General features: G+C 37.9%; 1 protein-coding gene across 3 annotated transcripts in view; it reads right to left on the bottom strand.

Annotated features, from left to right (window-relative positions):
• The window catches only part of RBMS3 (RNA binding motif single stranded interacting protein 3), a 1,489,550-nt gene that overhangs the window by 114,607 nt on the left and 1,359,662 nt on the right, over positions 1-15,281 (bottom strand). For all 3 annotated transcript variants that reach the window (XM_021069971.1, XM_021069970.1, XM_021069972.1), the window contains exons 12-13: positions 3,667-3,763; positions 1,385-1,435 (exon numbers count right to left, since the gene is read on the bottom strand). In XM_021069971.1, the coding sequence (XP_020925630.1) occupies positions 1,385-1,435; positions 3,667-3,763 (148 nt within the window). The remainder of the gene's footprint in view (positions 1-1,384; positions 1,436-3,666; positions 3,764-15,281) is intronic.

The following is a 15,281-nucleotide window of genomic DNA, read 5'->3' as shown; positions in this document are numbered from 1 at the left end:
AATATGGCCTGAAGTTCTGCTGTAGCGAGTTACATATATTTTATTCTTTAAAGAAAAAGCAAACAGTCAAAATGTTAGAAACAACATGGAATATTCCTTATTTTTTAAAAAAATGGACAAAGCTCAAATATGAAAACCAGGTGCTGTGATTCTTTGAGTCCAGGAAATGGATGCTTGTGTGTTTAGCTTCCTGGTTTTTAATATGTGCTCCCTTGTTTATATTTCCCTTTGCAAAGGGTTAAATGTAGCCTTGCTTCTTCTTTGTACAACTAATAAACTCAATAATAAGGATTAATGATAATAATCCTAAGGGATAGCATGTCCTACTTTATTTTTTCCTCTAAATTAAAGTTTTTACTAAATTATTAGGTCATAGTTTTTGGATGTGTGCTCTCTAACTTATTAATACTGTTTAGCGTTAGTACTTTAAAAATTGTTTTTACATATTTTTGCTATTTTGAGTCATCTTAAAGCTGCATTACGTTAGTGACAGAAAAGGAAACAAAGGCCAGATTTGAGCATACCCAGGAGAGGACACCAGAGACTTTGTCATACAACATTCAGTCTGGGATCTTTCCTCTACCTCCCACTCTCATGAATGTATTACTATTGAAATCTGTCTGACTTGTGCTTCTACAGAGCTAGAAAACCTGGAAGACCTCAAAAAAGATAAATGGAATCATTAGCCTTCAGCCTGGATTCTAATGGAATAAGGAATATTTTCCCCTTGGGACTAATGTAATATTGTACTACAAAATAGGAAAGCTAGCTAGGAGAAAAGAGAGTTTGAATATTTTTGGTAGAAAATTTCCACTAAAGAAGAAGATAATGGCTCTAGTTAGTTAACATGGAAGTAAATCAACCAAACTTGCTATCTATCTATCCACATCTCCATGTATTGGAAGACAAATACCTTCATATCTCAAGTATATTGCTTTGAGTCAGTGCTTGGCCATCATATTCCATAGCATTCCGAAAGCCCTTCAAATTGCATCTAATTAAAGCAAAGCATCACAGAAAGAGAAGGACAACGAGAGGCTTTCCCCCTATAATGGATTTAGTTGTTCAGTGTTCACAGTTCCTGCATGAAGTAGAAATACTCTACCCATAATAAATAGTAGATACCAACTTGAGAGGGTGATTCCTATTTTCTACAATAAAGTTTGTTTTTTTCTCTCTCTCTCTTCCTCTAATCTCTCTCTGCTTTCACCTCTATTGTACATGTTTTTGTAGAATTTCAGGAACAGCTTTTTATCTGGAAAACTGAGCTGCCTGAAAGAGGTATGGAACATAACAAAAGCTTTACCCCAAAGCTTCTATGCATTCCAAAATCTTTCACTTGGATAAAAGAAATATTGAGCCTCAGGTGACTGAGAACACTTACTGTTGGTTGCATAACGTATGGCGGATGAGGCATCCATGAAGTACTCTGGACCTATGCATCAAACAGCATTTATTAGCACAAAGCAATTATAGAGAGAACGTGGTTCTTGTGTTCAGTGGAGTCATACTAGGTCATAAGAAAGTGGAGTCAATCTGACTTACAGTGATTTAGTGCTCAAAACTAAGGATGAAAAGAAAATGCCTGGACCCAATTAATTTGGTCCCTTAAACATGATAAAATGAAAAGCAAATTCCTTCTTCACTGGAGCTGGCTGTAGTGCCCACATGGGCCAGGCTGGGCTGTGGAGCATATTTTGAGGTTGGTGTTGGAGATTGAAGACTTAGGAGGCTTCAGGAACCTTCTATCTAGAGGTCACCTCCTGAGAGTGCCCAGGCAAATCAAGAAGGAAGCATTACTTAGCATGACTGCTAAGACTTCCTCTTTTTCTGTCATTGGTTCTAACTTCAAATTCTCAAGTGATCCAATCTTGGGATTCAATCCAAGTGGTAAAAGTTGGGGAAAGAATTAGATCCACCAAAAATTTGTAGGAATGCTTTGGGTTAAACCTAAGTTAAGCAAGTCTGTGATTTTTCTCTCTCATGGCAATTGTTATGGCAAATAAAAATGAGTATATGAGCCAGTCAACTGTTTTGAATGCTCTTTGTCAGCCAAATGAGAAAGTTGGCTTCTAAGAGCTGATTGTGACCTAGAGAACCCTTAAGATTTTGTTTTCAATATACTCATACCAACGACATTGCCAATGAACTTCAGATTAAAAAAAAAAAAGAGGACGAAGTGGTGAAAAGCAAGAATCAACAACGTAGCAAATGGTTGTAATTCCCTTTTGGAGAAAAGAGAGCATGAATTCCACTTATGAGCCCTTCCAAGTGAAATTATTTTTCTGTGAAGATTTTATTTGTGTCACCCAAGTGCTCTACAGTGGAGCACAATGGGTGGTCTTGGCTGAAACAGGGGCCAAGATTAGAAAAAATTGGTAAAAAAACAAAAACACACATTACAACCAGGCAGGCCTGTAGGAAGAACAAAAACAGCACCTGCACTTAGCCTCATGGGTCCCAAGAAAAGGCAATGAAGAAATTGCCCATTTGGAGACCCTCTAATGCAATTCACATAGAAGTCTATTCCAATCACCCACCAACTTCTATCAAGAATCAAAGTGCAGACAAAGAATGAAAATGATCTGCTCTAGGCGGCAGGGGAGAGGGGGGAATCAGTTAAGGAAAATTGTGCATAGTCTTGAGTGTGATGCTCTGACAGCTGGGACATCATGAAATGATGTATGTAGTGGCTAAATAAGGTGAAACTACTGAATTCATAGCAATCAACAGTAGTTTTCCCCAGGGTAAGACCCCCACCCACACCATCTGCACAGTAGAGAAATACATGTATACACTCATGCTCTCTCTCACTTTCTCTCTCCAAAGTTATAAACAATGACACTAGACACCCCATGTAGCATCTATATGTATTTTTTTTCTAATTTCAATGAAAAGAATTGTCTGAAGAACTATGTGAGGTAAAGAGAAGCAGGGAGAATTATCTTGTATTTGAAACTCAAAAGAGTCGGATAAGGAGTAGTTTGAGGGAGAAACCTGGCTACTTCAATCCACCTGTGTACTTAGAATTAACTGGCTGCAACCTCTGGTTTAGGACACACACACTAAGTCTCAGATTCTCTTGTGTTTCAACACGTGGAACCCCTGAGGTCTCTTCTGGACTCTTTGGAACTGAGAAGGAAGTCAGAGGAGGAAGTAGGAATCCCTTTCACCCCTTTGATAATCTTCTCTATTTCTCAGAGAAAATGATTTAACATCTATCCATGTAGCTTTACATGGATACACAGAAAAACTGTGACAAAGTGAGATGACAATGGGAAAATATCCTGGAGGGCATGCAGGGTGTTGCCAGAAATGTGCTTTCAGAAAAGACACGCTGGGGAATGTTGATGACCAAAAGAAGAGACAGCAAACAAAAAAACTTCTCAGTGCTAAGAAAGCTGTACTCATGTTGGCTGGAAAGTAGCATAATCATGAAACCTCAGCAGGAAGAATTGGAAAGCACGGTGGATTTTATTATTCAGTGACACAGATGCAAACAAGTTCTGGAACGTGTAGGCTAAATTGACAGTTTGGGTATTTACAGGAAGGTGTAACTAAAGGGAGGACAACTTAAAAAAAAATTCTACCCTGTTCCTTCTGCCATTATACGGTCTATCACTGGCAAGCAAGCTGTCTCTGGAGGTGCAGGTAAATCTCACGTACCTGGTATGTGGAGACAGGGGGAGCAGCAATGAATGGCGTGATGGATGTCTGTGGAATCATGCGGTTGGTTGCAATACTGTACGGTGAAGAATAAAATCTGCAAACAGAAAAAATAAAAAAAAAAGAAGATTCATAGATTCATGAAGCTGCCACGTGCCTGGCTACTAACAAACTCGAGCACCCAAGTCTGGGGAAGACAGAGTTCCACCCTCGTGTGGCCCACTGGTTGCTAACAGGAGGGTCCAGGAGATTGATAAACTTTGATTCCACTAGGAAATTAATTCTTCAGAACAAAATAACGACTTTGAGCCATCTTATCAAAATAGCCACCCCATAATCTCTTAGGCCAGGTGAGTGTAATAGTAGGTTTAACTAACAAGGGATCAAAGCCTCGGAAATTGTTTACATTTTATTATATACATTTTTGGCTGCCCTCATGGCATATGGGAGTTCCGGGATCAGGGACTGAACCTGAACCACAGCAGTGACCCAATCCACAGCACTGACAATGCCAGATCCTTAACTTGCTGGGGACCGGGAGACTCCAGGATTTTTTTTTTTTTTTTGAAAGGCAATGTCATTATAAAGCTCCTTGAAAGAAAGCCAAAACAGAACCAAGCTATACAATGGTGGCTGGTATCACACACACACAAACTGCACCTATCTCTTCATTAGGGAAAGAGAACCAGTTTCTAGAGAGTTCTGGTTGGTTCGTGGTAGGCATGGGCCCATGCCCTCAGGCAGAAATTAAGCTAAGTACTTCCTCCATGAAAAGAGAAAGGTAACTTGTGTCTGGGTGAGGATAGGAATCTCTTCTGAAGGTGTACGTGGAGATTCTGGACCCATAGTCTAGTCCACCATGTAGACTCTGCAAAAAGCACTGAGTCTTCTAGTCCTGCAGGGCCCTGCATTCAAAAAGTATAGAACAACACCAGGCAAGATCAGAATGTCACAAATCAGAGGAGGGATGAGCCTTCTGGAGGTCTGTTAAAGGGTAGCTTTAACAGAGATCTATTAAAGGTACTGAAAACAGTGACATGCCATCAGACTATACCCTGGCATCCACAAATTACCCAATACTCAAATACCTCAGCAGAATTTTAAATCATGTCTCCTTCTTCATGTCTCACAGGTAAAGAAAGGCCAAAGTTTCCAGCCACAGAACGTGCAGACAAAACCAGGTTGCCTGTGACGGAGTATTTCACTGATGTCAGGATAGACTGGGAAAATGCATATCGGGGATAATGGAATCATTATTTCACTTTGCCATGCTCTTAGCAAAAGTCAACTACTACTTTAAGTTTCACTTCATCTTTCTTTAAGTTTCATTCATCTTTCTTTAAGTTTCATTTCATCTTTCTTTCTTTCTTTCTTTCTTTCTTTCTTTCTTTCTTTTTCTTTCTTTCTTTCTTTCTTTCTTTCTTTCTTTCAATAGTATGATTGAGGTTGGAGTTTGGGGGACAAAAGTTTCATCACCTCTCAGAGGTCACTGATGTTTTGACTAGAGAATCTCATAGGTAATATTTCTAAAGAAGCATTCCATAAGAATCCCACTGAATATGTGTGTATGGGGGGTTGGGTAGAGTGGGAGGGATTTCAAGGTTGCCAGGGTTCATTCTTTAATCTCAGATAAAAGTCTTTAACCTCAGATTTTATAAAAGTCATCAAGAAAGGATTGGGGAACTATAGTCTTAAGTTTATTTTATCTAGCTCTCAAAGATTATAAGGTCACACTCTTTCAGTTTAAAAAATGTAGCTGAAAAAAAATCACTATTACACACTGCATCCTCTTTACCATCCATAGCTACACTTACCACACCTCTAAATTTGTAATTGTGTAGTTTAGAAAAAAATGGGTTGAAGATACACCCATTAGAATAACCAAAGTTTTTTTTAAAAAGACAAAGAGTATTGTCAAAGATTCAGAAAAGGGGAACTCTTACTCATTGTTGAAATATAGAATGGTATAGCTCTTTGAGAAAACAGTTTGGTAGTTTCTTATAAAGTTAAACATACACATACCACACAATCCAACAATCCTACTGGTTGATATTAACCAAAGATAAATGAAAACTTAAGTTCAAAAAAACCTAGATGAACTTTTTTATTTTTTATTTCCCCAATACATTATTTTTTTTTCTACTGTACAGTATGGTGACCCAGCTACACATACCTGTATACATTCTTTTTTCTCACATTATGTATGCTCCATCATAAATGACTAGACATAGTTCCCAGTGCTACACAGCAGGAAGATGCACATATTTATAGCAGCATTAATTGATACTTGCCAGAAACTGAAAACAAACCAAACATCCTTCAACTGAATTGATAAACTGTGGTACATCCATACACTGGGATACTACTAAACATTTAAAGGAAAGAACTACTGATACATTTGATATGATTAATCTTAAATGAATTATGTTAGATGAAAGAAGTCAGATTCAAAAAACTCTATCTTTCATATTTCCATTTATGTCATACAATGGAAAATGCAAAACGATAAAGAAAGAAAATAAATAAGAAATGCCAAAGGCTGAGATTGGGGAAGGGGATATAAAGATGTGTGGAATTCTGGGAAGTGGTGTAACTGTTCTATATCTTGGTTGCTTGGTGTTTCCGCAACTGTGTGCTTGTCAGACCTCACAGAATTGTACTCTTTTAAGAATGAATGTATACTGTATGTAAAGTACAATTAAGAAACTCGACTTTAAGAAAGTCGATGACCACTATGCAAGAAAAAAAATCCATCCTTCCACTTTAAAAATGTAATGCCCATTTACTGTGTGTACCCTAGATGAGTAAGAGTAAAATATTCCTTTGAGTTTCTTTATTTAACCACCTCAACTGAATCTTACCTGCACATTAACCAGTCTAAAGCTGGCCAACAGCTTTCCATTACAATGAGAACAAAATCTGAATTCCTGGTATTGCCTAGCACAATCAGGCTACTGCCTACCCCTCTTCCCTGAGCCAACTAGGACCCAGTCACACTGACCTTCTTCTGTCACACGAACCTGAAATTCTTACTCTCATCTTGGGCCACTCAACTGGCAAAATTCCTGCCTAAAATTCTTATCCCCCAAAATTTCACTAGAACTACATCTTTCTTATTCTTGGTCTCACTCAACTTTCCCTTCTTTTTCTGCCCCAATTGTTCTCTACTCCTTTCCTCTAATTTATTTATTTTTTCATGTTCTTATCATTATTAGAACTAGAAATTTTTAAAATATCCTCATATATGCTGTGGACTGAATGTTTGTGTCACTTTAAAATTCATATATTGAAGTCCTAACTTCCAGAGTGGCTGTATCTGGAGATGGAGCCTCTAAGGAAGAAATTAGGATTAAATGAGCTCAGAGGGTGGGTCCCTGCCCTCTTGGGGTTAGTGGCTTTATAAGAAGAGAAAAAAGAGTGCTTGCTCTCTCTTCACCCATAGGCTCACATGGAGAAAAGACCGCATGAGGACATAATGAGAAAATAGCCATCTAAAAAACAGGAAGAAAGTCCTCACTTCAGGCTAAATCAGCCAGACCTTAATCTTGGACTTCTAGCCTCCAGAACTGTGAGACAATACATTTCTGTTGTTAAAAACCACTCAATCAAAAGTATTTTGTCACAGTAGTTGAGCTGGCTGATACAATGTATTTATTAATTATTTCTCCCTCTAGAATGTCAGCATCAACAGAGTTGAGGACATCTTTACTTTGCTGCCATTACAAAGCCTGGGACATAATAAATACAGGGAGACCTCATTTTATTGTGCTTTGCTTTACTGCACTTCACAGATACTGCCATTTTTACAATTTTTTTTTACAGGTTTGTGGCAAACCTGCGTTGTCAGATGATGCTAATTTTTTTTAGGAATAAAAAATGAATTATTTATATAATTGAGGTACATACCTTGCTTTTTTAAGGAAATAATGCTTTTCATACTTAATAGATTGCAGTCTACTGTAAACATAGCTTTTATATGAATTGGGAAATTTAAAAAACTGTGTGACTCATTTTATTGAGATAAGTGCTTTACTGGAGTGGTCTGGAACTGAACCCACAATATCTCTGAGGTATGTCTATGCTTAATACCTGTAGGTTGAATGAATGAATGAATGCAAGTAGCTTATGGAAATAATTAGTGGCTACAGCAGAAGATGGCTAATATCAAATTGGTGGGGGCACAGAAGATGGCTTCCAATCAAGTAGGAAGCTGAGGGGGGAGAACCCAGGGTAAATTGACTGACACTACGTTTTTTTTTTTTTTTTTTTTTTGGTCTTTTTTTCTCTTTCTAGGGCCACACCCACTGCATATGGAGGTTCCCAGGCTAGTGTCTAATCAGAGCCGTAGCTGCCAGCCTACACCAGAACCACAGCAACACAGGATCCAAGCCAAGTCTGCGACCTACACCACAGCTCATGGCAATGCCGGATCCTTAACCCACTGAGTGAGACCAGGGATTGAACCTGCAACCTCATGGTTCCTAGTCGGATTTGTTAACCACTGAGCCACGACGGGAACTCTGTTACACCACATATTTTTAAATGCTCAGTGGATGTTTAACTAATGCCTGTCTTCTAAAAATGCAAAGGTATTAATAACCAGGGAAAATGGACCTTTTCTACAAAAATCATGGTTTGCATTAAAAAAAAAACAACTGGATCTTATCTTTGACAGATATTATTTATAAGGCAGTGAACAGAAATATTTGTTTGGGGCTCATAATGGCATGATAGGCACTCATGACCATTCCACAAACAGCCCTTCCTATTTACCATGCAGGTTTAACTTCTTTTAGAAACACGATTTCAGCCTCTTAGACCAACAGAGCGAATCATGCATCACATTTTAGAGTGGCTGGTTTATTTTGCAAAATGTACCAATTGCCACATTAAAAATGAAAGCAATAAGGATTGGATTGGCAGGCTGAGTTTACAGGAAATTTTATGGGAAAAACAGAGCAGAAACATAAAGGAATCAGCCAAGTAAACAGATAACAAAGGGAACTCTTGGGGGAAAATTTCATGCGTTTTTGTTCTATCTGCTCTAATCCTATCCATCAAAAAGAATGCTATTTCATCCTTCCCAGCAAGTTCCAATAATGCCACTCAAATCAAAGAGTCATTTAGAACAGAAATGTATTGGGAAGATCAGAGTCAGCACACTGTCTTGATCCCTAATTTTGGTATTCTGAAATAGGCTCTCCCCAAGTCCAAACATAAACTGGATGAATTTACAGGAAACCTTTGCTTAAACCATGACAAGAGAGGCTGTTATTACATTTGAGGCTTAGAGGCATTATATCTAAAGAAAATGCACAGAGCCAGACTCCAAAGAGATGCAGAATGAATTTCCCAATCTCTTCACTTTTTCTTAGTTCCTGCCACGTGTCCCTTATTTTAAAAACACTTTCGGAGTTCCTGTCGTGGCTCAGTGGTTAACGAATCCAACTAGGAACCATGAGGTTGTGGGTTTGATCCCTGGCCTTGCTCAGTGGGTTAAGGATCTGGCGTTGCCATGAGCTGTGGTGTAGGTTGCAGACACGGCTAAGATCCCGCATTACTGTGGCTGTGGTGAAGGCTGGCGGCTATAGCTCTGATTAGACCCCTAGCCTGGGAACTTCCATAGGCCAAGGGAGTGGCCCTGGAAAAGGCAAAAAGACAAAACAAACAAACAAAAACAAAAAAAGACACTTTCACATGGCCATCAGAGAAAAAAAATGTATATATATATATATATATATATATATATATATATAAAGGAAAAAAAATGGATGAATATCCAAATAAATACTTCAGGCATAGGCGTCCTGTCATTGAGGAACAGGAAAGAGAAAAATGGAGAGCACTTTGGGGCCATAATAAAAGAGCTGAGGTAATTCTAAATATGTGACTTTAATTTTTGTATCTGGTAACGTATGCCTCATGCCTTGCAAATGCGATTCTAGAAAACTGGAGATGAATTCTTTAACAAACCATTTTTCTGGGCAGTTTGCTCCAAGAGATTTCTTTGCCAAAATTCACATAGTGAATTCATATGTGTATGACAACTGTTCCTCTACTACTTTGTCCTAAACTAAAAGGGATTTTGCTTCCAGGGTGGGTGGGTGGGGCATTTGGCAGGATCTAGAGATATTTTTGGTTGTCACAGCTAGGCCAGAGGGCCGTTAATGTCATTTAGAGGTCAGGGATGCTACCAAATGCAGGACAGCTCCCACCCTGAAAACTGTCTGGTCCAAAATGTCACTAGTGTTGAGCTTGAGAAACCTTCCTTGTGAATGTGAACTAGTTGTGTCTGGGTTTCCCATGAACAAGATCCTAAATACCAAAAGGGCTAACAAAGCACGATCTCTCTGTAGAACACTAAGCCAGTCTCCAGAAAAACAAGTAATATCTTTAAGGAATGCAAAGCGTTAACTTTTTTTTTTGGCATTTAAAGCAAGTAGGCTCCCAAAGTCCAGATAATACGAGTCTAGGTCACTAATAGGACATTATTTTGCCTGCAGGAAAGTCATCTTCAGGGGATTTGGCTGTCAGTAGTAATATGGTAAAATCTTATTTCTCTGACCATAAAAATAACATGAATATATCAATAACCCCAGGGTAGAATGTTTTTTACTATAGAAAACCACACGCAATCCTATTTACACACTGAAATAAACAGCACTGCTTTGTCTTTCACGTCCAAAGGCAATTTTCCTGGAGTCACAATCATGAATATGATCCTCAGGGCAACACTCTAGCACAAGATTAATAAGTCATTGGTCATTTTTATTGTAATACCAACGTATCCTTCACATTAGATTCCTTTCCTCATGTAATAAGGTTTCTGTATCATTTAATATCAAATTCCCATATAAAACAGCTGGCAAACCAAGGCTATAGAAAACATTTCTTCTCCCATCTCTCCCAAGAATATATTTTACTCAACTAAAACAATCCAAAAGGCTTTTACACAGCAGCCCCCAGTGAAAGGGGCACAGGAAAGATGAGCTTTTGACTATGGGGTGGAATTATTTCCCACCTCCCACACTTATATTTGAAAGTGATGGGATTTCATGTTGGAGTGTTAAAAAAGCAATAGAGCAACTGCAATAACACATTATAGAGTTATGCCAGTTAGCTCTGAGAGAAGAATGGGCATTTTTATTCTCCCAAGTTAGCCTATTGTAAAAAGTACCAAGTGTTTTATTTTTCCATTGAGATCCAGAAACTTCTTCACTGTAACTTTCAAAGTGTTAAATAAAAGTGACATTGAGCTAAATTTTTTAAAGTGATCATTTGGGTATATTCAAGCAGATGACAGAACTGACATTTTCGACTGCCTATATGTAAACATCTCAGATACACTATGGTCTATGTCTACAAATGTCTATCAAGCTAAACTTGAGAATATGTATTTCAGTTTGAGGTTGCTGTATTTGTGTTGAGGTTATGGGGTTCAGAACATGTAACTATTTACACAATTGAGCTACCAGCTACCCTTGACCACATATTTACATTTGATACTCAGAAACCCCTATGGTTGAGTGCAGTTATGGGATTTCCCAGGATTGTAAAACATGTTCTTTAAAAATTTTTTAATTAAAGTATAGTTCATTTACAATGTGTTAATTTCTGCAGTACAGCAAAGTGACTCAATTATATATAAAATATACATATGTGTGTGTATACATATAACACACACACACACATATATATTCATATTCTTTTCCATTATGGTTTATCACTGGATATTGAACCTAGTTCCTGTGCTATACAGTAGGACCTTATTGTTTACCCATCCTATATATGCTTTTGCTAACCTCAAACTCCCAAATCTTCCCTCCCCACCCCACTCCTCCTTGGTAACCGCATAGCATTGCCATATGATCCAGCAATCCCACTTCTGGGCATATACCTAAACTATCATTCAAAAAGATAAAAATATATTCTTTAGCTATGACCTGGCACATCTCCAAAAGGACAAACTCATGTCACTGTTCCATCAGGAAGCCTTCTGAATCCCCCATTAGACTGTAACTGTTTTTCCTTTGTGGTACTATAGCATTGCTTTTATTTGTCTTTGTGAAAAGAATATAAACATGTAAACGGTAAAAAATAAGTCTCCTTATTACTCCTACTTCGCAGTACTCTACTGGCCCTCCCCAGAGGAGAGCTGTCACCATGCCTTATGAATTCTTTCAGAAAAATTTTATACATATAAAAGTTAGTACATATATAAATCTCACAGTACTCTGTGCTTCTTTCACAATACTATTTTCCTTGTATCTAGAATTTGTGTGCACATCTATTGTTCCTGATGGGATGGGAATTCAAATTTGCATTACTAAAATGATTTTAAACAGTACAATAGATAAATATTCAAAAGAAAAAAAAGTTTGTTGAACTGAGTCAGCATTAAGCAATGTTTGACAATATTAACTAGATTGGATATATTTGTTCTACACAAAATGGGACCAGTTCCTTCCCTATAGGAATAAGTATTTATTTCTCAGATAGGTTACTGCTTTCTGAGTTAGGTTTGCCTACTAGGTTGAATACAGCAGGATAATGAGGGAGTAAATACTTTATTCTGGACCTTGATGTTAGATTTCTTTATACACTGAGTAAATTTTCTAAATCAGCTTCTATACCTCTAGGAGGCACATGCTGATGTTAACTCAAGGAATAGTATGTTGAGATAATATTTGCTATTATTTTGACATCTTAACATGTGTAGAAATGATTATCCTACTATTTCTTATTATTTAAATGTCACTATGTAAAGCAATAAAAACAAAGACAACCAAAACATTTAAAAAACCACCTATATGAAGAAGTACCCAATGAATAAGATTAGCTACAATTTATCTATTCCTTCCATTACATTATATAAAGTTTCTATGTTCTTGGCACCAACAACATAATGGACAGTCTAAGATTCCAAAATTTAATTCGTATCTCAGGGCATGAGAAAATCAAGTGCAGTTTGGCTACTTTGGGTGAAACTAGATATTGTATTGAGGAGAATCAGATTAAAGTGTTACATGGGGACTTTGCGGCTTGATGCCAGGAAAGGGAATGGTTTCTCTAATGCCACCTTGCTGGAGCCAAGCAGATATCATCAGTCACATTTTCTATTTCTGATCTGGCATTCACAGTACTAAGCTAAGCAATCTGTTAAGATGAATAAGACAGGGAACCTGCCTTCAGAGTTAATAGTCCATCAGGGAGATAAATATGATGCCAATAGCTACATGATGAAAAGACTGTCAGTGTATCATGGTAACATGAAATACAGGGCAGCAATAGTGTCAGTATTGACAATGAAGATTATATGGTGCCCCACAGGGGTCCTTTAATCCTTACAGTCTTATGAAAAGATACTGTTACTATTGTCTCCCTTTCACAGAGGAGGAAACTAAAGCAGAAACAACTTGCCCATGTGTGGTAAATGACAGAATTTGGATGCACACCTGAGCAGGCTAGTTCTGGAGTCTGCACTCCTACCACTTAAACTGTTTAACTTCTAACAAATTGTGTAATTATCTCTGCCTGGGATGATTTGATGGTGTTCTTTAAATGAGAGTAGTGGAAGGAAGGGAGGAAGGGTAGGAGGGAGGTGCGGGAAGAATGGATGAAAGAAAGAGGAATACCACCATTTCTCTCCAGGCAGAGAGAATTCCATGGGTAACACGACACAGATCTTAAAGGAGCATGGGATGGTCTGAAAATAAAAGAAGCTTCAGTTCCGTCACAGGAACCAAATCTTGGAGTTATTCTTGTACACTTTCTTGGAAATCTGAGCTTTGTCCTATAGTCAGTGAAGCCCATGTAATACTTTAAACCAGGTAGGTAGATGATGACTGATTACCTTTTGCTTTTTTAAAAGCAAAAAAAGCAATATGACAGTGGTTTAGAGGACAGATATATTAGGGTCAGGTAAAAACTTGATACAGGTAGGGAATGGAAATTGAATGAAATCAACCAGTGGCAGAGAGTCAGAGCTGGGTGAAGACATAGTTCAAAGATAGATGGAATAAGTACTAAATCACCAATTTTATCTTTAAGGACACTATAGGAAAGCTTAGAAAACCGGAGCTTATGGTCTAAATGGCTTTAGAGTGAATTTTTTTTTTTTAAGGAACAAGTAATTTGATATTTGTTTTTCACTTGAATTTATTTGGTTTGTATTATGAAGGACTGATGATTATGATGATTTTAGTTTGAGACAAAGCTATCCAGGAGCAACAACTAAGCACCATTAGAAATTTGAGTGATAGCTCCCTGCATCTAGTTATGAACTTAAAGTGTGGATGTGGGAGTCTTCAGTTCCTAAACACAAGAGGAGTGGATGAGATCAATATGAGAGATGTAGTGAGGAAGTGAGAAAAGATGAAACTGAGAAAGATTAGTAAAAGTGGGCAGAAGAGGAGGAATTTGTAGAGACCAAGAGAGCAGTGCGAGGGGAGAGCAAAGGGGGTCAGCAAAGGATGGAATCATGAAATCCAGAAAACAAGACCTTTATCAAAATGTAAATGGTAACAACAATGAAAAGCCCAATGAGGCAAGGTTTCAAATAGTCTAAGGACTAAGAAAGTGTCAGTTACAACTGACAAATTTGGAGGTCACTGGGGACACATCCTCAAGGAAAATCCCAGCCAAGTCAGAGACCAGAATCTATACTTTAATAGGGTTAATTAGAGACCATACAGGAAGACAGTGTGAATAGAAAACTGGAGGTGTTTTAAGAGAATGCTAAAATAGTGTGGTCACTAGAAATGGTCTCAGTGGCAGAAAAGAACTGTTCTGCTTCTATCCTCTTTACAGGTGTGAGAGACCTGAGGGTTTTACAGGTTGAAAGGAATATTCAGTAGACAAGACAGTATTGAAGAGAGGGACTGATGGATGGCATAAAGTTCTTTATCTGATGAGAGAGGATAACATTGAGGAGATAATTCACCCTCAGCATCTTTGCTATGAGTGGTTTCATGAGGGAAATATTCATTGTTGTAAATGTCTAAGTGGGCAGTGGGAGAGGATGAAGCACTTTTGCATCTGTTCAAACAGTTCAAAGGATACCATGTTCAAGTGTTCATATAAGGTCCAAATAAAGACCTTATATGAACAGCATCACAGAGAGGGTGATGGGAGTTGACATATGTACCTGTAGTCAATCTATATGGTGGAGACAGGTACCTGGGGAGGGAAAAATAGTCTCTGTGTACCAGGTGGTTCTCACTGCTTCTAACATGGCATTGCTCAAAGTTCACTTTGGGCTACTCAGATTAGAGACTAAAATGCCAATTTTTTTTCCTCTTTAGGTCTGTAATGAATCCAGATGAAAACTTGGAAAATTGTGCCTTTGAGAAAAAATTCAGAATTTAAATCCTGCATTGGAATGATGACTAAAGCAAAGCATTCTCTCACTCACTACAATCCACATTGAACTCCAGTCCAGACTGAGGTCATTGCTGCACCTCCAATTCATCATGATTCAGAGCCTTGGGCAAGAAGATTTCATATATATACATATATATATATATATATGAATGCATCTAATAGATTCACTCATGTACCTGTGTGCAACCTATATGCATTCATATATACTTACATGCGCCTATACACAAACATCA

The sequence above is a fragment of the Sus scrofa genome, chromosome 13 (genome assembly GCF_000003025.6).
Source record: "Sus scrofa isolate TJ Tabasco breed Duroc chromosome 13, Sscrofa11.1, whole genome shotgun sequence".
Classification (NCBI taxonomy): Eukaryota; Metazoa; Chordata; class Mammalia; order Artiodactyla; family Suidae; genus Sus; species Sus scrofa.
Note: the sequence above shows the minus strand (reverse complement) of the source record. Positions and strands in the feature narration are given on the sequence as shown.